We start from the raw sequence: 24015 nt of genomic DNA on the forward strand, positions 1-24015 counted from the left end.
CCATTTTAACAGGTAAAATGAGATAATTAACTACAGTGCTCCCTTGCTATAACACAAGTCTCAGGGCCACACAACAACATGAGCGTTATAACCGAACATCGTTATAAACGGGGGAGGGGAAGCCGCGGGACACATCACACATTGGACTAAAATATAAAATAAAAATAACTCCCTCTCTATTAAAAAAAAAAAAAAAAAAACAAAAGTCACATTCTGGGAGTTCAGTTCGAAGTGACAGACAAGCAAACCAAGTATGAGAAGTATGAGGGTTGGGCGAGGGGAAGAGAGAATGGGCTCGCCCCAGGTTCGACTGCCAGAGCGGGGCTGAAGCGAAGCTGAAACATTTAGTCTCCCGGAGAAAGCCACAACTCCTCTCGCAGCAAAAAAGTAAATACATTGGGAATGATAACTACTTAATAGGCCTAATTTTTATTTAGTTATAAAATGAATGCTGAATATGATGTCTGTGTTATAAAGAGCCAGCGCAGATTTTCTTCAGTTCAGATATTGTATCAAAAGGGAGAGACAGAAGTTGGGGAAATGTTTATTTTTATTTATTTATTCACCCCGGTTTTCTGCCCAATTTAGTTTGCCCAATTGTTATCTGTATCCTTGGCCCACCACTCGCAACCCCCCCTGCCGACTCGTGGAACGGAGCCTGAAGCACGGGTCCTCCGAAATGTGCTCCTGCCAATCTGTCATTTTTTGCACTGCGGATCCACAGCGAGGCCACCAGACCGGAGGACAACACAGATCTGGAGGCTCCACTGCAGAACCACAGGCGCCCTATCGGCCACAAGGGTTGCTGATGAGCAATAAGCCGTGGATACCCCTGCCGACCTAAGCCCTCCCTACCCAGGCAGTGCTCGGCCAATTATGCGCCACCCCCTCGGAGCTCCCGGTCACAGTCGGCTGTGACGTAGCCTGGACTCGAACCTGCGATCCCTTTGCTGGATGCGCCACGCGGGAGCCCTAGAGTGGAAAATTGTTTACACTGTAGTTTGGATAACACCGGTACTGTATTTACTGTAGAAATGTTGCATGAATCACTAGTATAGGGAATTGGGGGACATGCTGTAGGCGCTTTATATCCAAGGCACATTATAACCGAGAGCCTTATGGCAAGGGACCACTGTACTTCATGGTCTGGATGGAGGTTTAATTGGTTTAATTAAACAAGTTAAAAAACAGCGTTGGAACAAAGACCAGGAGCGGAAGAGCCACTGTCCTAGCAAGTTAATGGCTAGCTATAGTAGACCTGAACAAAGGAGTCTGCCCTTTACCTGCACCAAGGCCTCTTTCATTGCTGCCCAGTTGGAGACTCTCCACGCACACTCCAGCACCAGGTAGGGGTTGGTGTGCCCTTTAGACTGACCATACTCCGTCAGGGGCTCCCATTGGTTCAGCTCCTTTGAACACCTGTGCAAACAGGATGGAGGGAGATGGAGGGGAGAGGGAGTGGGGGAATTTCAGTTAGCTGTGTGCAAATGATAAGGCTGTATACAGGTGCTGGGTGTCCGGTTTGTTTCCATGCAGGCCAGAAACAAGGTGGCAGCACTCACCGCACCCAGTGATCCTCCCACAGCTGGTACTCTGGGAAGATGGCAGGAGAGGCGTGGTTCCTTTCGTGTTCTTTCCGAGCTTTCTCCATTGCCTTCTCATAGCTTTCTTGTGCCTTATTTATAAATCAATCAACAAACAAACCACCCAGATCAATGTTTTCCTCTATGCTTACAGTCTTACTGTTGACTTTGTTCTCCAAGGAGTTATTTATATGCTGTAAACTAAAAGCAGTGTAAATCCAGCACAACAGAGGGTTATTGAGCATCACAGTCTAGACTATTAAAAAAGATGTAAATGTGTTTCAATTGTACCTTTTCAACTCCAGCACTTATCTGTATAAACAGCTCTCTTGTCAACAATGTTTTCATGCAGATCAATGGCTCTCTCCAGCCACTCTGGCACATAGTAAAACAAACATACCTGTTCGAAGAAGCCATGCTGCTCATACGCGATGGCTGTGGCAGTCTCGGGGAACTTGCAACGCTTCTGCCACAGCCCTGCCCACATGTCCTCCTCTTGCAGGAGCGAGTAGAGTTCAGCCAGGGAGTCCAAAATCTCCTTCACAAAGGAAACAAATAGTTAGGGTTGTAACAGAGCAATGTAGGGGTCTCCCAAAAGGATCCACTGATGCCAAAAAAATACCATTGCTTTTACTGTACTTCCCTGCCAATAGAAGAAGGCACGGTGCATCTTACCCAATGCATCAAACTATTAGGCATATCTCACGAAAAAATTACACAGATTTAAAAGACAGAAATTTAAGATATAAAACAAAAAAGGGAATACTGAGTACAGTACTGCGTAGGACAGAAATTATTTATACTACACAGTATCAAAAAATAAAATTAAAAAGGAAAAGATTCTTCATTATAAAAAGTAAAAGCTTTTCTGTTTCGGGCTTAAATGTTGAGCCTACTTGAAAAAACTGGCTATCCACGTGTTTCTTTGTTACTGTTGTTAAAAACAGTTGTTAAATTGATGGCTGTAGCGGACCTGCTGCGGCGGCGTGATGCTCTCCTGCTCGTAGAACTCTGTGGACTGCTTGGGTTTGATCTGCAGGCTGAGCCCCTTCTCGAAGGCCTGGTGTTCCAGCATGAGTGTGGAGCGGAACCACAGGTTGTGGGTCTTCCCCAGGTACTTGAGCACACAGGGCCGAATGGGGATCGGTGGGATGCACTGGGACATGGCCTCCACGAAGCAGTTGAGAGCACTGGGCTGGCAGTCCCTCTGCACCTGGTGACTGCCGCTGCACAGGAACGGACTGATCTCACCGGACAGTGCCTTCAAGTGCAAAAAAGAAAAAAACACATAAAACATTGTAATTCTTACCTCTGCCAATTCTCCTTACTGTGCATTTTAATAAACCTATCCACCAGCTCCTCCTCCCAAATACCGATGTAGCAGGTCATCTTTCCTGTTAGTTTTATGAATTCTGACCCGAAGGACCACGCTTGCTAGTCAGCCCTGGACCTCTGCCAAACTGTGTGGTGCTCTTGTGAATTAACTAGTGTTCATGGAAAACGCGGAACTCCAAACCATTGTTAAACTCAAGCCCAGGACTCCAGAGAGAAAAGGCAGCCTTGCCAGCTGTGTTGCTACATTCCTTAGTATTATTACTCCTATTTACCTGCCCTAATTGTGAAGAGTCAACTGTTGGTTAGCAACCGAACTGGAACAATGGCCTCCAGGTTGTTATGCATGATATCCATGTGCATCAGTGCATTTCTTACGCTGGCTTACTGAATACCTACTACACGTTTCAAAATGAGGTCTCCTAAACAAAGCCTTTTTCACTTGGCTGCACTTAGCATAAATGCATTCAATTTCCAAAACAAGACCCTTTTTTTATAGAATATGGTTATGGTCAATAATTCATTATGCTACACGCAAATCTGTACCACTTATCACACACAAACAGAAATATCTTATACAATTCACTCACAAAAAAAAAAAAAAAACCCTCAGCAAAGCGGTTTTGTTTAATTAATTTTCTTCATTTTTTTTTTTTTTTTTTTTTTTTTTTGCAGCTATGTATTAAAATTCAGGAGCAAATATATGCAAAACTAGCAGCTGCATTGTTTATATAGAGTGCCATTACCAGTGCTGTCAAATCTAAAAGGGCAGACTTCTGTTTCCTTATTTAAGTGCTTTTAATATTTAGTGCCCTTTCCAGAAGCCTAACTCGCACCTCAACAGGAGAGATGAGAAAAACGTTACCATAGATGTGTGACCTAATTATCAGGACATGCAGATTTTTTCACATCAATAAAAAACAAACGCATTAAGAGCGTCTCCCGCCCTCTATCCTTGAAAGCCACTAACCCAAAGTGTCCTCGATGAAACTGTCTTAGTGAAGTCTCAAACCATGCTGCTACAATCAGGGACACAGACGACAGTCCACGTTACATACGAAACCCCAGGTACTTAAAAAAAATAAATAAATAATAATAATAAATCACTGGGCAATGACTATTGAACAGCAGCCACAGGGAAGGCATTTTGTGATTTAACAGCTGCCTCAGCCAGCTCGGGGAAGGGCCGATTATACTTTCAGTGCTCCTCTTTTAGTCAGCTACTTATTATGCTTTTTAAAAATAAAGCCATATGCCACATGGGGCAAAACCTAATTATTTATTTAACATATAATTCATAGAATTTTTATTTTTTTAATATTCCCATTAAATGTAGAATATATTGAACTGTAATAAATGCAACTTAAATCTTAAAGGGGTTCACAAACGGTCTCTTCAATAAGAAGATCTCATTTACCCAATTTCTTTATTTTAAAAAATCTGTTTTTTGCACGAATGCCTGTTAAAGCAGTTTACAGTCTGATTAACAGCCAACTCAGTGATCAGTATGCTCACAGGTTGTTGACTTGATGTTCCTCTGTAGAACGCGTTCCAATGGTCCCAGTCTTACACCTAGAATTAAAACCTGTACCTACATTGCAACTCGCCAGCAAAGCTCCCAGATATTGACAACTGTTAGCAGCAAGGCATGAACATTGTGATTCAACCCATTTTTTGATCACCATTACAGTGCAGTGAGTAGGGAAAAGTCTGCCCTTTAGTTGCCTTTGCCAGACATGCTCAACAGACAGTCATGTCAACCTGACATCCCCCACAAGCTTTGAAATCATTACTTAAGAAAATAGATCTTTCAAGTCCTCAAGACAGGCTGTAAAAACAAACCTCACCCGTAGTGGTTTAGAACACTGTGCAGGTACAGTTTTTTTTTTTTTTTTTTTTTTTTTTTAATGCAGCATATTACAATTAAAAGATTTAGATAATCATAAACTACCTACACGCTATGTATTTTCACACAGGTACAGATACAGAGCTGAAATAGGCAGCAATACTCACATGCTGCTGTCGATCAGACTGGATTTTCCAAAGTCTGGGGAAAAGCTGGACCCAGGTCTTTTCTGCTAGCGGAGTGGAAATATGACACAACTGGACAAATGCGTTGAGCAGAGCTCCTGTCTGTTAGGGGAGGAAAAAACACAAAAATGACAGGCCTCACTTCAGTACACAGTGCTGGATGATGTGCCAGTATTGACCATCACCCACAGGTGGCCAAATTATGCAAATGTAGTAACGTTTTTAAAGCCATCCCACCCAGCTTTGTGTAGAATATTTAAATAACTTTACTGAGAAACTGACCTTCACTTCTCTGAGAGAATCCAGAAACTTATCATGCCTGTTGGTCAGCATGTGCAGCTGGTTCCCAGCATCTTTCTCCGCCTGCTCCTTGGTTTTGGGAGTGCTGGTCTGGTCTCCTGGAGCCAGCTCAATGTCAATCTCCACATCCTAGGAGACCGGGACCATTAGCCATGCAGAGTCAGGAACACAGAGAGCAGCACAGCTACAAGCTTCTCACATTTTAGTCATTTAATCTATTTGAAGTGACGAGGCTTATTTACATGACCAGGTTAGCATAATTACAACAATTTTTGATCTAAACAGTAGCAGGGGTCCTATTTTAAATTGTTTAATTTGTAATTAACTAGGATCCTAACATGTCCATCTAGGCCAGCAAGGCTTCTGAGGTGGATAACAGCATGCTTCTCTGTCTTTGCTCCCCCCGAGGATTAATCCCAAAGGCGGATCTCTGTGCTGGTAAATAAGCCGCTGAAGGAGAGACAGTGTGAGTGTTAGTATTACCTCCTCTTTGGTCTCGCTGTTCTCCCTCTCCCGCGGCTCCTGTTTGACGTGTGTTACCATGGCGAAGGCAGCTCGGTCGTGACTGTCAGCCAGGTTAATGACATTAGTGATTGACGGCAGCATGGCCCCCTGACAGTTTGTCCCAATGGTGGTGCCACGCTCACACACAGCAAGGAGCAACTATGCGAAAAGGGGAATAAACAGAAAACCAATACAACAAGGAACTTTCTGCACTCAATCTCACTGTATGAGATACGAAAATTCTGGTACAGCCTTGTCAATGTATTAGCTATGTGGAGATGAATGACCTATAGTAGCATCAATACATATGAAACTTCAACTAAATGGACTATCACACAAAGAAGAATAACTTAATAAAGAAGTGACAAACACTAACTGTCTGTTTAAGGATTAGTTCTCCTGGAGAGAGAAAGAGCTCAAGCATCTGGTGTTTGAAATCAGCATTCCTTATTAAATAGCAATCAGCAGCATTGATTGTGGCCAAGACAAATGCCTGGTGTTTAATATGAACTTCCAGGCACAGGGAAAAAGCCTGTTCCATGAGGAAGACCGGACCACTGTGAGCAATCAAGATTTACCACCCTTGTTGCTCAAGACTCAACCTGTGTCATTTCAACATGTCAATGATGTTTAGGAAGCCTGAAGGGGAATAGTATAAAAGCAGTGGAAAACTGGCAATGGTTGCACACATTCTCCTAAAGAAAACAGCCTAGGCTTCCAAAAAAAAATACCATAAAATTATGTAAGAAAGCACATTCTTAGGAGGCTTATCCCTATCTAGCACAGCTCAGTATACACTTGGTAAAACTACTCCAGCCAATCAGAATTCTCTGTTACAATGGGCTCCGTGTTTCGACATTCAGAAATTTGTGCCGAGCTTCAAAAGGGGAAACTGCAGTATTTTAAATAAATAAATAAATAAACAAACAAACAAATAGGAAGAGAGATAGATAGACACACATGGAGTAAATTCAGAATACCTCGATGCACTGTTTTATCCAAAAGTGGTTGCCCATTGCCTCCCAGTTCTGGCTGCAGGTAACATAGAGAAGCCTCTCGTAGACTCGCCTTTTGATGGAGCCGTCGAAGACGTCAAAGAATTTTGCGCGGATGAGGGGTTGGGAGCAGCGCAGCCCGGACAGGAAGGCAGGCTCCAGCTTGGAGGTGATATCACTGCCAGACAGGTTCTCATCCCTGTGGGGAAAGGAGAATGATACGGAAGTCAGTCAAACAGGAGATACTGCTGTTGGAGCACCATCTATGACATTACAGATTCCACCCCATAGCACAACAATTTAACATGTCTCATTTCTAATGCCCCACCTCGAACGCTATAAACTCAATTTGTGATCGGATTATTTTATAATGGGAAGCAGTAGAGAAGTGTTTTAATGGGCATCATAATCAATACCTTAACAAAACATACTGCTAAAATGCGCTCAGCTAATTCCAATTTCACACACTTTCCAGATTAGCCATCTCAAGTTTCATCAACACCTGAAAAGAATGTAACTAAAATTACAGATACAGGAGATGGATGTGCTGTAATCAAAACGTCTGAAACATCTAATTTCGTTTACAGAGACAGAGCTTAACGCCAATAACTTCAATTGGGTTGCACTGCAATCAAACTGTAGGGCCTGAGTAACTTCAAAACAGATTCAGCTAACGGGCTGTGTAGAAGTCACTATTTATTACACAATGTATGTAACAGAAATAGAAGAAGCGATCGAAACACCTCCAACATAAGCAAATGTGCCACCTACTGTGTCACCTCACATCCCGTTCGTGGGTGTTGTGACTAGGTTAGGCTTATCTAGGAGAGACTTTCTCATAACCGGAAGACGAATTACACACCTGCATGGATGAAGCAACATAATGTGTCTCTTGATTAATTGCTGTAATTACCTGTAGACATAGTTAACGAGGTCTAAGAACTGGGCATTTAATTCAAGGTCTTCTGGAAAGCGCTTTTCAATGTAGGTCATCATTTTCACCAGCAGAATGGACTTTTCCCTTAGATTCGGCATCTGCGTGGAACAAGGACATGATTGATTTTCCCCCTCATTTACCTAGAATGCATTGAGGGACAGCAAATCGCTATGCATTTCATGCATCTGCTCTACCTTCCCACCTCAAAAGGAGTCAAGTGTCTTATCAAAGGGTTTCAAAGTAAAAGAATCACCTTTTCAAAGCCAAAACAATTCAACCAAACTGAGGAATGTGTGCTTTTGGAGTCTCATAAATGAGCTCCAACGAGATAGAATTACAATAAGTTTTTAAAAGATGCATTTGTGTAGGAGTATATAATATTGAGAAAGCAAGCTATTCCTGTTCAAGTGAGAGTGCCTGTGAATGTTCACAGGCTTTCTTTCCACCTGGGTGCTCTTCATCAAGATGTATAACCTTGTTCTCTAAATTAAAAGGTCACAGAATCTTAATGAAGGCTAGGCAGAGGCAACGCTTGACTTAGCAATCTTGTTTCTATCAATACTATTTTCATTGTGAGCTACCACGCCTATTTGTATGCTGCCTGTCTTGGGAGATGATTACAATGCATTGCATATAATGACCTTAGCCCAGTCGCTGCCATTGTCCTCATTTGAGGACAGGCTACTTTGTAATTTTTTGGGAGCATTTAAGTGGCATCTAACTGTTATCTTAATGTTCTCTTTAACTATATTTTCATGATAAACATACTCCAATTAGGATAACCGCAAAAGTCTAAATGTAATGTATGAAATTATATCAATACATCTTGTGATCTGATTTTTTTACAAATAAATTTAATTTGGTACTTAATGGGTTAAGACTATTTTCCAATTTTGAGTTGAAAATCACTTAACAGGTGAACAACTGCACCATACCCTCCTCAGTCTCATCAGTTTAAATAACGACGGGATTTTCATTTACAAGGCGATACGTGGAGGCCGAGATCTAGAATGAGTATTTCCTGAATTTAATATATTCAAGGTACAGTCCTGAAAAAAAAAAAAACCCTACTATGTATGATTTATACGGCAAAATCATTCTCAAAAAATCCATTGGTTTTATTAAAAATGTGGTTGCTGTTGCTCCCCACTGATTCTAAGTGCAGGAGCTTCTAATCTCTATGCATAAGAGAGTAACTGAACTGAACTGTTCTTAGGCCCCGCAGTGTACCTGGTTGACAGCCATGGGGGAGTTGTTCTTGACCCACTCCTCCACGATCTTCACCACAGCCCTCAGGATTTTGGCATCGGGCGACTTCTCGATGAGCGAGGTGAGGATGACCTGGACGAAGTTCTTCCTCATCTCCATGCTCATGACGGCCAGCCTCGTCTTCACCAGGTCCAGGCTCAGCATCACTAGCTCGCTAGTCACTGTCATGACGAAACAAGCACAGCCAGCTTTTCAGTGAACCAGGCAGAGCCAACCACTGAGAACAGGCTCTCATGGGGGGGCACGACGACCTAGTAGCAATGGGAGGTGGGCTAAGGACTGGGACTGGAGAATTATCCAAGACAGTATATTTCCAATACAGATATCTAAGATAGCAGTGTTTCTACCAAGGGATTTCAGTTTTACCCATTATTAGCAAACTCCATTAGTATCACTATCTGCTAGACCCTTTGAATTCTGGAGAGCTCCCCTTACTACAGCCAGCTCAATTAATCATTTCACTTAGTTATTTTGTTGCTGGCAACATAGGAATTCTACTGTATTTTCTTACATGAAGCAGACATTGTAGTCTAAGTGGGGAAGAGTTTAAAAACAAAGACCCTTTTTGATGCCAAATAAGCAATTACAAGGTGCTTAAACGCTGATAATAATCTTCTAATCATTATAAGCAGAAATGAAACCCAGTGCTGATTAAGACAGACTCCCTTAATATACTCAAACTAAACAAAAGCTTCTTATTTTCACAAATTGAACACCATTTGTGGTTAATCACATCCACCTCACAGGGAGAAGCTTGCCCTGCTTGTAGCACCACCTAGTGGTTTTCACTGCAAACAGCACACCATCATAAAATCCCAGACCTAGTATCAATGTTTTTCTATTGTTTTGAGGTGGACAAAAGTTTTAACTTCTAGTATTAATCTACCACCTACACCAAGTCAATACCATTGTTAGATGCAATGTATGTACAGTAATCAGAGAAAGATTAATTAACAAAGCTCTCCAAGAAATGTATAAAAGCTGTCATTTCAGACAGGTAAGGAAGTGATCTAGGGCACAGTGTTTAAAACAGCAGATGAATACATAGTTGTCCAGTTCACAAAAAAATAAAATAAAATAAAATAAAACAAATTTCCATTACCAGCTCCCCTAGCCATCTTTTAATAAAAAAAATAAATAAATAATAAAAAATTGGCAATTGCTGAATAATTCCACCTGAATGGGACCGGCGTGACATTTTTCATAAAGCAGGAAGAGTGTTTATATTTTGGACATTTTGACAGGAAAATTATTTCAGTATAGGAATTAGCAGAATTATACTGATTCAGTAGTAAGAAATAAACCTAAAAAAAAATGAATTCCTAATCTAATTGAAGATGTCCCAGCACGTTGTGGCCGTGTTGCTTAAAGTAAAGCATGTGGTTACCTGTGTTGGGCTCGACCGTCCCAGGAGTGGCCTGCGGGTTCAGGTGGTCCCGCACCATCTTCTGAAGCGAGCGCATGAACACAGAGATGAGGCGGTCAATGTAGCTTGGGTTGTTGCTGCAGGCAGACTTCAGGATCATCAAGGTACCTGGGAATTAATTCGCACAAAACACAGTCCTAGCTTTGAGTTCAAAATGAAACCCTGCTACAGGAGAGGAAGACCTCTTGTCAACTTCCATTAAAATGAAATTACCCAAGACAACACAATGCCTCAACCGTGACTACTGCCAAAAAAAAAAAAAAAAGGCAGGCAAGCATGGAGACACATCTGGCTTTAGAAAATGGAAAGGAGTGGCAGGAAAGCTTGTAAAGATTTGGACAGGCTTAGCTAGCTTGGTTAACAAGACTTATAAAGCATCCAGACACACACAGTCCAGTTGTGAAGGGCATTTTGCTATTTGAAGCCCAAAGCATTTCAACCTTTTGTGTAATTTCACACCCATCCAAGCTACGGATGGACCTGCCAAGTTGCCAAACACGCTAGAGGTAATCTTAACATCGCAGTTTCGCAGTTCCAGCCAGCAGCACACATAGTGCCAGAGATCTTTGAGGGCACAACAGCCCGCTGATGACAACGTGCTGCAGAAAGTAAGACGCAAGTTCAAGTCAGGAATCTGGAAAACATTTCAAAAGTCATTGAATCTTGAGGTTCGTCTAAACTGAGCAGGTCTGGAACGATTTCAATAATTTTACTAGGTCATTAACGGCAACTCTGAAGTTGTAAATGATTGTCTTGCTGAAACCAAAAGCAGTTTGCCACACCATAAAGGAACTAGCTGAAAAATTATGAAGTGGGAAAAAGTACAGCTAAAGTATAAAAATGGCAAATAAATAGGACTTACCAAAGAGCTGAGTAGAATTAGCAGTAGTGGCTTTCTCATAGTTTGTGAGACCTTCATATATAACCTTCCCAACTGCAGCATAGAGGCATTCCAGCTCTTCATATTTAGAGGCCACGTTCGAAGTGCCTGAAAGAGGAGAGAACACCACATGAGGCACTGTCAAGTGTGAGTTTTAAAGCTACATTACACAAGCAAGATCATTCTTCCCAGCATGTATATTGTGCTCTTGATAATTAACTAAGATTGCAACTCAGCCTAACCATCTTGCCTTTAAGAGCCCCAAGAATACTCAGTCGATGCGCCTCTAAATAGTTGAGGCTCCTGTCTTACACTCACTGGGCTCAGTGGGGAAGATGCTCATCAGGCGAGACAGCAGGGTGTGCACGGCTCTCAGCACCTTGGTGTTGCCGCAGGTCATGCAGGCTGCGATCCCGCGCTGCAGCGGTTTGAAATGCGACAGGATGGCAGGGGACTGCAGCACTGTGAGCAGGAAGCTCAGCACCTCCAGGCCCGTGCAGATGTTTGCAAAGTTTGCCTGGTTCGGTTGTTCCTGTCAAAGAAAAAAGACCTGTTAAATCACACTCACACAAAAGAAGCAGGCCAAGCAAAGACGTTACCCAAGTTTGTTTAATTTCAGCCTATCGTTGTGTCTGGTACAGAACTTGAGCTAGCTGCACTGAAGGGATTGTTTCTGGAAGGAAAGCATAGGGCGGCACCTACAACATAAAAGGAAAAACCTGCAGAATAAGCTTTTTCGTTGCACATCTATATCCAATTTCAATACCTCATTTCTTTATTGTAAAAGACCATCTCATTAAAAGTTCACCCAAGCTCTTTTTGAAAAGATGGAGATCATATTACAAAAGTAACAGTAAAAAGTAACCACATCAACGGGAAACACAACAATGTATCGACCACGCCAGGAAAACAGGAGGTGCCAGACCTCCTAGGGAACAGTCAGTCCCTTTACTATTTCAGAACATAATTACCTAAGCTATTCAAACCAATTTTAGCAATGCATTCTTCATTTACTGATAGCCAAGCACCACTAAATGGTAAAAAGCAATCTGATTTGGAGTGTGGTTCATTAGTTCTAATCAGCTCAATATTAAGGTAGTGTATTTTCTCCAGGGGACAACAGGGGTTCCGATTACAAATAGCTGTTTGTAAGAGGGTCCCGGGTGACTTGCACTAATCCACAGTAACAATGCAATCCACTGGCGACTGACACCAAACACAAGATAATGTTCAATTGTATTAGGTGATGAGAGCCAGTTTAAATTTGAATAATGATGATGTTTAAAAATTAACATACGTGTAACCAAATTAAAATAAACAGAAGTAGAGTGTGTGTGTGGAATGCATTAGACTATTACACTGTACTCTTACGTCTCAGTTTGATGCATTAGTGCCTTCTCAGCATTTGATTTTGGTGCTTTTACTTATACTTGTATTGATTTTGTTGTCTTTTTTGGATGACAAGACCCTTTAAACACAGACATGACGTAGTACAGATTGAAATAAGACTGCCGCTGCATAACAGTTTGGGTACTTCCAGGTTTTACCGTGTGCTTTTATATGCACCACATACCGATACACGCAACTACTTGTGGTGAAGATTGTCAAAACCAAAGTACAGATGTGTGGCAATTGTACCCGTGTACCAGATTAATATAATCTTTGTCAAAACGTGTGCAATTATAAAACTACAGCAGGCAGACTGACACTCACCACAGTCATGAGCAGCTTGTCGAACCACTGCAGCTTGAGCTCTGATTTGGGCCACATGTCGGGGCGCAGGGCAGTCTTCATGAGGGAGACACAGCGGCGAGAGAGGAGCTCTCCGGGGGAACCTGCTGTGTTGGCGCTGTCATTTACCTGAGAGAGAGAAAAAAAATAACGACTGTGGAACATTTTAACATTCACCTGCTGCAAGGGTAACTTATAGCTAATTTAACACCATGCTGTGGAACGAAGGCATTTCAGCAGTAGTGGAACTCTAATAGGTGTGGTTTTAAAAAAAAAAAAAGCAATAATACACCTTAACCCTAGACAGATGCAGATCAAAGCAGTTTTTGTCTCCTTTTTCTTATAATGATGTCCTCCAGAAGCAAGCAGCAACACAACCTGCACAAATTCAGAAAAAAAAAAAACAATGAAAAAAATTTGGATTCTTTCCTTACCTGGCAAGCTATCCTGATGAGAAAACTGACCACCGTGTCAGTGTGCTGCTTCTCCACTGGCTTGGTGAGCAGGGCGTCAGCACCAGGCACCAACGGACTGCGCGCAAAAACCTGCCATTCAAAAAAACGCACGCAAATGATATACTGCAGCAGCGACTAACCCTCAATTAAAACAGTTGCAAGACCCTTTCAATACAATAAAACATTCCTACAAAAATATTCTGCTTTAAAAGCGCCAACATCCCTTCTAGTAAAGAATTCTAAAATAAAATATTCAAGAAAATAGGAATACATCAAAAATAAGCCAATTAAAACTATACCCAACATAACTAAAAGGTAAATAAATTACGTATTGATAGATAATATGGTAGCCATACCAGTCCAGGGATAGATGATGTGGATGTGATACCTTTTATGGGACTAACTAAACAATAACTAATCACAAGCTTTCAAGACCTCAAAGGTTGCTTCTTCAGATGAAATTCTACTTTCACCTGAAGGCGAGAGATTTGAGGTATTGAAAGCTTGTGATTAGTTATTGTTTAGTTAGTCTAATAAAAGGCATCACATCTCCTTCTCTTTGACTATGCATGTGTACGTAATTAACAATACAATTTAGTAGCAGGTCACAGAACGAAGTGTCATTACCGTGCTCACGGCTCCTGTAGCAGTGCGGAATCGCTTCACGTCCTGTCCAGAGTCCATGGAAAGCCCCCTCTTCATCGCCCCGGTAGCGGCACTCGTTCCCTCCCCGCTTCCACCAAGATCACCCTCCGACTCGGGCTGGTGGGAACAAGGAAAAGGACCAGCTTTAAGCACAACCTCTTCTTTTTCCAACAGAATACACAATGCAGATAGAAAAGCAAGTGTAGTTCTAAAGAAAGCAACACAGACAAGTTACAACTGGGTCAAGTTACAATTAACATGCAATTCAGCAATCCAGTTTATACCAGCTGCTCTTTGATTCTCTGCAGCTCCCACTTAATGACCACCTCCGCCAGGTCCACGGCTAGCTTCCTCTGCTCGATGGTGACGCTGGGAGTGAACCCCAGTCTCTGCATGGCGCTGACCATGTGCTGCACCAAATGATGCCTCACCGGATAGTAAACCTAGAAGGGGGAAACACTGTGGTGTTAAAGTTCAATTTTCACTAATGATTTTTTTTTTTTTAAACTCTGAATGAAACCATGCTTGACTCACCCTGAAATGCTGTACTATGAGGTGTAGTATATGGACCAGCTGAGGGACCGTGTGGCCCTCCTCCACGATGATCTTGCGTGTCCAGTGCGTCAGCATCTGGTGACCGTCCTCCATGCGGGCTGGGACGGCCGGGGTGAGGATAGCCATGGCCTGCCTGACTATGGCTCTGGCTTCCATGGTGTGAGCCTTCAGCAGGCTATGGAAGACCTGCAAGAGAAAGGACACAGTTATTAAATGTAGTCAATAAGTCCTGGTGCAAAATGGTTGTATTTAAAACAAGCATCATCATAACAGTAACCGCAAACTCATTTCTGCCCCTCTGTGAGAGAATGCTTACCTGCAGGACGATCTTTTTGTGGATGGCGAACTTGGCAATGATGTGTGCCAGCAGCAGGTGGCCGCTGTACTTGCAAGCTGGGTCCACGCAGGCCTTGGACAGCAGGCACGGCCAAGCAAAGGTCATGAGGCGGCGCAGCTTGCTGTTGCGGCTCTTGTTGTTGTCATGGATGTGGTGGGGGGCGTGCTCCACCAGCAGCGTGGCAAACTGGAGCAGGTAGATCCGCAGAGAGTCCAGCAGGTCATTCTGCTTTTCTGGGTCCAGCACCTACAGGCATAGGAGCACAGGGGGCACAGAATCAGGACTACACACTCCATTTGGGCGGTTACAAGGCTAAGCTGCCCTAAAGTAAACGAATAATCCTTTAATTACACACTCCTTCTCCAAAGTGGTTGAAATGAGCCTTTCAGAGACAGGCCAGTTTTCACGTCCCTCTTCGTGGCGGTTACCTTGGTGATGAAGACGCTGGTGATGCTATCAGGATTGTCCCCCTCTGGATTGGGAGGTCCGAGTAGCTGCTCCCCCTCCCCCTTCTCGAAGCTGTGCAGGAAGGCTGGGTTCAGGATGTGCTGCAGTACCTGCGGAGACACACAGGTGTTATTCACATGTAGAATAAAGCTTCTTCCCGCATAGGAAGCTGATCAAACTCAAGCAAATCACACAAGAAATCATGTCGCTATTTCCTGGCACCAGCGACCTTCGTCTTGTAAGCAAACTTAAATTTACTGCCACAAGGCTACACTCCAGACAAAAATATGAATCTCATGTTAGATAACATTGCCAACAAGACAGGTGCAAGAAACTTTGAGAAATGATTCCTGCAGAAGTAGCATGAAGTTCTGTGTCATTTTCAGCTCCAGGTGCTCCGTCCTGCCACTGCTTTAATCAGTGATTAAGATGAGAAATTCCAGTAGGAACACAACGAAATTAACATTATTTATTACACCTGCAAATAACATGTTCCTCTGCTGATTGCTGTGCCTTGTGGGAAAGGTTATTAGCACTGCCATTAGATTTACCAAGACAGCCCCCACCCCGAACACATCCATCAGCCTTACAAGATGAGCCAAAACAACTCTCACTAATGGAACTTTATGCTGAGACACAGCAAAAAGACAAAACACATTTCTCTCAAAAAGGTAAAATAAAAATCCTTCCAAATCGAAGCGGAATAGGTTGCTGAGGTGTATACTGATGAAAATGCATTACCGAGCTCTATATCTAAGCAAACACACACAACAACCTAACAAGTGTTGAGCTGCCTTCTGTATGGCATTTTCACATTTTCATTTTCACGTCAATTATTTAAAATGTCAGCAACAGCACTGCAAATAAAACTGGAAACTTCTGCACACCTGAGAGAAAATCTGAGCTTAAAAATGACTCTGCAGACATTAACAAGCACTGTTGAAAATGCTTGATACGATTGAAGGACTTCCCCCCCCCCCCCCCCCCCAAAAAAAAAAAAAACAACACACACACACACACACACACACACACACACACACAAACTGCTTAGTGCCTGTTGTATGCAGTGGTTGGCAGGGGAAACATCAATTTCCACCCAGAAATATGCATGTTTTGATGGGTTAAAAGTGACCCCAAGGGGTCTTGCTGATTTTGTTGGATGGTTTGGCCATTGTTTTTTTTTGCTGGTTTGAATATTTTCCCTGGTTTGGTGCAAGTTCCCTGTCAAACGGATAGGCCGCGAGTCCTTGGAGATTCCCTGTGAGTGGGGTCTCGTTGATTAAATGAAGTCCTCACCTTGGCTTTCAGCTCGTCCCCGAAGTTCGGGTCATTGATCTCGACGAAGCGAAAGAACAGAGCCCTCTTGTGGACGATGCCATAGTTCTTGGGGATCTCCTCCTCCATGTACTCCTTCAGGAAGGTCATGTTGCATAGGAAACGTCCTGTGAAAGCTTGCAGCAGCTGGAACAGCAGCTCAGTCTCTCCATAGTTGCGCCTTGAAACAAGAAAAAAGGACAAATTGGGTCCATCTACACTATTCATTGAACAATGAGAGAAACCAGAAGAATCATTTCCAACCCCCTCCTGTAATAAGTTATATATATATATATATATATATATATATTTTTTGTTATATATTTAATATATTTTCAATCTATTGTCAGCAGAAACAAACTACCTCTGCCCAACCCCCACAAAAAAGAAAACTAAGCAGTCCTTACTTGCAGTAGCTGAGCAGGCAATAAGCAAGCAGCTTGGGCTCTTTCCAGTTGGTGGCAGCCATGTTGTCTTTGCTGTGGCGCTCTTGGAAGGCTTCGCTCACCCAGACGCGCCTCAGCTGGCCGACCAGAGAGTGTTGCCCTGCCAGCCACGCCTCGTCGTTCTTCACAATGATGCTGATGATCTGGGGGGTGTGGGTCGACGACAGACACATATTAAAACATAACCAGAAAAGAGGGATATGTGGTGGCAAATCTCTGTTTATTTCCCAGTGGGAACACAAATCTTTTTAATGCCTTGTTATTAGTTCAGTGACTGCAAAGAACAAAATGACATAACGCACTAAGCATTTGCTCCAGTACAAAAGTTCACACATACTTTAAAAGGTTCCAAAATAATACAAAAGCTTCTGAGCAAATAATTATACTCGGGCAAAACTGCATTAAAAAAGATGGAAGTAAATCTTATTTCAAAGCCTATAACTGTTGGTACTGTCCGAAAGACCCGGATCTCAAGAACTGGGCCGCCACCTACCTTGATTGCTTGGAACTGCAGGTCGAGCCGCATGGTGCTGGTGCTGGTGGAGGGGGAGCCGGGCCGGGCTGCTGCTTGAGGACCGGCCGGTAGCAGCAGGGTCACAAAGCGATTGGGGTTTGAGGCCAGGACATCCCGCAGGGGTTTGGCGTCCTTGTGCTTCAGAAAGCTCTAAGAGAAAGCACAACACCACAGCAGCATTAAGATGGGTTCAATCTGGGTGGCTAAATTTTAGTTTAAAATAAAGTAATTTAACCACCCAAAGTCTACGTTGGTCTAAGGTATTAACTTGCTTGCAGAGATACAATTAGAAAAGGTGCTCAAAAAGAACAGTTTTCCAGATGGGAGTTAGACAGTGGATACAAAGCCAAATGCAAAGATACACTGGTAGAATTCAAGCCCAGGTTTACTTACTTAAAATATTTTGACCAGCCTGGGTCTGGGGTTTGACTCAAAACATCAGGCAGTATGGGAGAGATATTCTTTGAAAACTAGCCTCCAGTGCTAGACATTCAAATTAGATTGTAAAAATAAGCCCCGAACTAACCTCTTCCAATCTACTGATACATCCATCTATCTCTTTAATACCTTTCTGTCTATCAATCTCTCAATCTGCACCTTCATCCACTTGCAATTCTTTTATTAGCTTATCTCTTCCTCGATCTACCCTCGTCTGAGATGTTAAAACAGGGTGGGAAAACAAGACAGAAAATAAAAAGAGCAATATAAATCCCTGCTGACACTCAGCAGGAACTGAATCCACAACATGGATTCTGAAACTATCCATGTGGAGCTTTTCAGCAGGCACCAATTAGGAGATGTGCAATAATTAAAAGAAAGGAATTTGATGAAAAAAAGCTTTTAAAAAAGGGTATTGTTCAACTAAAAAAAAAAAAAAATATATATATATATATATATATATATATATATATATATATATATATATATATATATATATATATATATATATATATATATATATATATATATATATAGCACACAGCACCACTTAGTGGACAGCTTTTGCTATTGCATTTTTGTATTGTTATTTTGGATAACACTGATGAGGGTTTACAGGGTGAATCCATGGAGAATGTGGTTCTACAGAAATCACTGTCAGATGGGTCGATCCTCACCATGAACATCCTGCTCCACTGGGGGTCATTCAGGGTGGCTTCCATCATGAACAGCTCCACTGTCTGTGACGGGTGACGAGTCAGGAACTTAATCAGCGGCTCCCTGAAAGGGCTTCCAGCCTGAAGACAGCAATGCAGTAAGGTAAACTCACAACGACAGGACTTGCCATTCATACACAGAGCTTAAAAGCACAAATCAGCAGCTGATCCAACACATTTGGAATGATCTGTCAAGGGATTGCACAAAATGTGCACAATTTTTCGTGAAAAGAATCTGTTACTTTCGAATCTTGAACTGAACCTTAAAAGTTGCTTGTTTTATGGGTTTTATCAAATTAATGTTTTAATTTTCCTGTCACATAAAAAAAGAGATTACAGTAGCCTTTAGCTATGGGATAATTTGACAACCTGTGCTATAAATTGAGACACCACAGTGTGCTGTATTATTGAGAAAGGATCTTACGCTCTCTCATTGATAGATCGCTCCAGCCAGCTCAGGGCTACTATGCCAAGTTCTCTACTTTTTCGGCCACAACTATTCACACTAAACAAGCTTGGCTCTAACTGTCACAAATGATGACACCTGGACACGGCACCATCTCCGATTTCGATAACTTACTACGTTGGATGTTTTTTATTTAAAAAACAAAGTCCTCTGTGAATTCAACAAAATCTGTTTGAGTCCATAAACAAACACTGAGTGGAGTACCAAAAGCAACAAAAAATCAGCATTATGTTTTTTATTTATGTATTTTGCACCTAGGCAGAAGGAAATAATCTCTCTTAAAATGTTGAATGAATGGGTTGACGCTTCAGTGGATTCACATTACCTCTATAAGCATGGCCCTCTCCGTTTTCATCACCACCTCTAACAGAGGCTTGACCAATGTCTGCGGGGCCGCTGGTATCAAGTGGAACAGATTAATAATCGCTGAGCAAATTTTCATTTCCTGTTCAGGAAAAAAAAATAGGCAAACACATTTACATCTTAAGCCACCGCAACACGCCAATTGTCAGTTCACACGTCTATCAGCAGGATTCAAATAACTCCTGATAACAATATTAAAAAAAATGTCTAATGGAGTAGCATGTTAAGTGGGGAGATTAATGCAGACAAGCATCAGATTCCTTTGAGAGAAACTTGTTCTATTGCAAATATAACAAAATATTTTATGCATGATATGTGACAGTAGGTGATATGTGATACGATTACAGTATGCAAGGAATATTTTAAAATCTACTTATACAAACAGCTAAAGTATTTTATTCAACAAGTGCACTACCACATCCAGATATTGCCAGCAATGTATTGCAATTTAACAGGCATGTATTGCACAACATGACTCATGTTCTGAATAATAATTTCATGATAAGTCCCTCGGACTGAAAAAAGTTAGTCATAACATAACTGGTACTTTTTTCCTAGCTCGATTAGCTGTCGGCTGATCTAGTAGTAACCGCTGTATCTTGTTTATTTAACAATAGAGATTAACTTCAGATACCATGCATGCTATTTCTATGAATATCACTGATGACAATTACCTACTACCTACCTGTTGGGACTGGCAAATCATCAACCACAAAACAGGGGCTTATCACAAAAACACTGCCCTCCAAAGAACTAAACACAATAGCTTCACAAACTACACAATACAAAACTACCACCACCACCACAACCAGAAACAAAAATCACCGTAAAAAAAAAAAAAAAACATTAAAAAAGATAAAACACCAAACGTATTGCTTAAAGCTTGACTGCGATTCTCACCTCCACACCGCCTTCTACAGCAGGCTGAGCCAAAATAAAAAAAAGAAAATAAAAGAAAGCAGCATGAATAAAGGTATGGATACAAGCACAAACAAAAAAAAAACGAACTGCAAAAGAACAAGAGCCCTCACACCAAATCAACTTACAATCCTTATCAAAAAGGCACAGTTCAAAATCTGAAAGGAAGCAATATACAATAGAGTACAATATAGACAAAACACACACAATAAAACTCATTTAATAAGTTATTACATGTATACAAACACATACCGGACTTTGGAAATGCTTTTGTTGGATAAACTGGTTATTTTATTAAATACAACTTAATACACCTGCAAGCTTGTCTTGAATTACAAGAGAGATAAGGTGAACTAGTTTAAAGGAGAACTGCTGTCTGTAATTACCATTAGGGTTTTCTTTATGTAGTGTATGTTTAGCACTACTACAATACACCGACAGATTTTGCATTCCCATTGCCAAAGGCCACTGCCAAACTAGCGATAAGAAATACAAGACGACAGGCCAGAACATGCTGTAAATGAGCGCAGCCTGGAATTGAGCAGTCCAGCTGTCACAGACCTAATTACTTTTTTAGGGTGATCAGCTGAGGCTGCTTTCCGCAGTACAGTTTAAGCCAGTGCTGGTATGAAATACAGGATAAACAACGACAAGTGTTGAATCGATAAAAACTTATTGTTTCAAGTCCTGTTAGGCACAGGAAACTGTGGATTGTTTTCTTACCGATTCAACACAGAGCTGTTTGTGCGACTTAAAACACGTCTTCCTAACTGGTGCTTGTTAGATATTGAGATTCGATTGATTGTTAATTTGGTAACTGTATTTGGTTTTTGCTCTTTTGTTACGCTTAGTTCTAAACCGTTAAAATGTTTGTGTCTCATGTTGTGAGAATGTTGTCATGAGTTCCTGAGTTTGAAATCCCATTTACACAAACAAAAGAGCATGTGAAGTGAAGATAGTAGCAAGGTCTATGTTGTACACGTAGAACATGAAACCGGCATTACAAAAATAAATGCAAAACAGAAAAGAAATGTCAACCAGGAACAGAGAGAAAAGCTATATGCAAATGGGCCGATATTTGTTTGAAAACTAAAGAAACACAAAAGCTATATGAAATGCATTGATAAACATTAGAACAATAAAAGTAATAATAAACACAGCTAAGAATCTTTTGGCTCTAGGTTTGGTTTTACAATACACAGATATTTCAGATACAATTGATTTGAAATCCTTGGTCATCATGCCTTTAGATTAGCAGTGTCCAAAGTTTTAGATACACAGCTTAAGCATATATCCAGTTACTCATAACCAAACCCCACTGCCAAGGCACAACAATTAGGCTTAATATAAAAACAACAGAACATACTATAATAAACATTCACGCTTGCACTCCTACTATCAAATCCTTAGTTTGCACTCCTCTTTTGATGAGTTTTACAACCCCCTGCCACCCATGTTGCAATTCTGCTCTAATCTGCAGTCAAACTATTTGCATAAAAGAAAGTTAAAAAGGGCAAGGAACAGAGCGGATATTTGCATTTAATTAGATTTAAAATATATTTTTATATATTTGTGCAGCTGAAATATTATGCATTTATTTCACCTTTTCTTCTTTTAACAAGGTTATCTGTCAGGGAGATAACAAGTAACCACCACAAGTTTCATTATGAAACACAGCCGCAGGGGCCCCCTCTCTAATTAATCATCGATTGCAGCAGCTCACGCTTAACACGTACAGGGAGCCAGTGCTGGGGACGGCTTTGCCTAAAACATCAGTTTGCAGTCCTACAGCAATACTGTGCATCCTCATTACTGCTCTGTCCATTGAAGTCAGAGCACCATGGTGGTATAATGAAGCCACTTTTATGAAGATTTACTACAGCTGAAAAGCTGGGCTATTTTCAGACAGTGTCACTTTTACAGAAAACAGTCTATTTTACAGATATATATATATATATATATATATATATATATATATATATATATATATATATATATATATATATATATATACACACACACATACACATACACACACACACACACACACAGTGGCTTGCGAAAGTATTGACCCCCCCTTGGCATTTTTCCTATTTTGTTGCCTTACAACCTGGAATTAAAATGGATTTTTATTTGGATTTCATGTAATGGACATACACAAAATAGTCCAAATTGGTGAAGTGAAATGAAAAAAATAACTTGTTTCAAAAAATTATAAAAAATAAATAACGGAAAAGTGGTGTGTGCATATGTATTTACCCCCTTTGCTATTAAGCCTCTAAATAAGATTTGGTGCAACCAATTGCCTTCAGAAGTCACCTAATTAGTTAAATAAAGTCCACCTGTGTGCAATCTAAGTGTCACATGATCTGTCACATGATCTCAGTATATATACACCTGTTCTGAAAGGCCCCAGAGTCTGCAACACCACTAAGCAAGGGGCATCACCAAGCAAGCGGCACCATGAAGACCAAGGAGCTCTCCAAACAGGTCAGGGACAAAGTTGTGGAGAAGTACAGATCAGGGTTGGGTTATAAAAAAATATCCAAAACTTTGAACATCCCACGGAGCACCATTAAAGCCATTATTAAAAAATGGAAAGAATATGGCACCACAACAAACCTGGCAAGAGGGGGCCACCCACCAAAACTCATGGACCAGGCAAGGAGGGCATTAAATCAGAGAGGCAACAAAGAGACCAAAGATAACCCTGAAGGAGCTGCAAAGCTCCACAGCGGAGATTGGAGTATCTGTCCATAGGACCACTTTAAGCCGTACACTCCACAGAGCTGGGCTTTACGGAAGAGTGGCCAGAAAAAAGCCATTGCTTAAAGAAAAAAATAAGCAAACACGTTTGGTGTTCGCCAAAAGGCATGTGGGAGACTCCCCAAACATATAGAAGAAGGTACTCTGATCAAATGACACTAAAATTGAGCTTTCTGGCCATCAAGGAAAACGCTATGTCTGGCGCAAACCCAACACCTCTCATCACCCCGAGAACACCATCCCCACAGTGAAGCATGGTGGTGGCAGCATCATGCTGTGGGGATGTTTTTCATCAGCAGGGACTGGGAAACTGGTCAGAATTGAAGGAATGATGGATGGCGCTAAATACAGGGAAATTCTTGAGGGAAACCTGTTTCAGTCTTCCAGAGATTTGAGACTGGGATGGAGGTTCACCTTCCAGCAGGACAATGACCCTAAGCATACTGCTAAAGCAACACTCGAGTGGTTTAAGGGGAAACATTTAAATGTCTTGGAATGGCCTAGTCAAAGCCCAGACCTCAATCCAATTGAGAATCTGTGGTATGACTTAAAGATTGCTGTACACCAGCGGAACCCATCCAACTTGAAGGAGCTGGAGCAGTTTTGCCTTGAAGAATGGGCAAAAATCCCAGTGGCTAGATGTGCCA

General features: G+C 41.6%; 1 protein-coding gene across 1 annotated transcript in view; it reads right to left on the bottom strand.

The window, feature by feature from the left end:
- The window catches only part of LOC121331158 (transformation/transcription domain-associated protein-like), a 95535-nt gene that overhangs the window by 49131 nt on the left and 22389 nt on the right, over positions 1 to 24015 (bottom strand). Inside the window, exons 32-57 of the mRNA XM_041278380.1 lie at positions 20585 to 20608; positions 19647 to 19766; positions 18817 to 18936; positions 17681 to 17851; positions 17149 to 17330; positions 16724 to 16922; positions 15409 to 15537; positions 14960 to 15226; positions 14623 to 14829; positions 14373 to 14531; positions 14071 to 14205; positions 13423 to 13533; positions 12971 to 13117; positions 11576 to 11789; positions 11240 to 11365; positions 10339 to 10485; positions 8913 to 9112; positions 7659 to 7780; positions 6731 to 6944; positions 5730 to 5909; positions 5229 to 5375; positions 4929 to 5048; positions 2557 to 2844; positions 1984 to 2121; positions 1563 to 1675; positions 1284 to 1419 (exon numbers count right to left, since the gene is read on the bottom strand). Of these exons, the coding sequence (XP_041134314.1) occupies positions 1284 to 1419; positions 1563 to 1675; positions 1984 to 2121; positions 2557 to 2844; positions 4929 to 5048; positions 5229 to 5375; positions 5730 to 5909; positions 6731 to 6944; positions 7659 to 7780; positions 8913 to 9112; positions 10339 to 10485; positions 11240 to 11365; positions 11576 to 11789; positions 12971 to 13117; positions 13423 to 13533; positions 14071 to 14205; positions 14373 to 14531; positions 14623 to 14829; positions 14960 to 15226; positions 15409 to 15537; positions 16724 to 16922; positions 17149 to 17330; positions 17681 to 17851; positions 18817 to 18936; positions 19647 to 19766; positions 20585 to 20608 (4116 nt within the window). The remainder of the gene's footprint in view (positions 1 to 1283; positions 1420 to 1562; positions 1676 to 1983; positions 2122 to 2556; positions 2845 to 4928; positions 5049 to 5228; positions 5376 to 5729; positions 5910 to 6730; positions 6945 to 7658; positions 7781 to 8912; positions 9113 to 10338; positions 10486 to 11239; positions 11366 to 11575; positions 11790 to 12970; positions 13118 to 13422; positions 13534 to 14070; positions 14206 to 14372; positions 14532 to 14622; positions 14830 to 14959; positions 15227 to 15408; positions 15538 to 16723; positions 16923 to 17148; positions 17331 to 17680; positions 17852 to 18816; positions 18937 to 19646; positions 19767 to 20584; positions 20609 to 24015) is intronic.

This window comes from Polyodon spathula, chromosome 18, assembly GCF_017654505.1.
Source record: "Polyodon spathula isolate WHYD16114869_AA chromosome 18, ASM1765450v1, whole genome shotgun sequence".
Classification (NCBI taxonomy): domain Eukaryota; kingdom Metazoa; phylum Chordata; class Actinopteri; order Acipenseriformes; family Polyodontidae; genus Polyodon; species Polyodon spathula.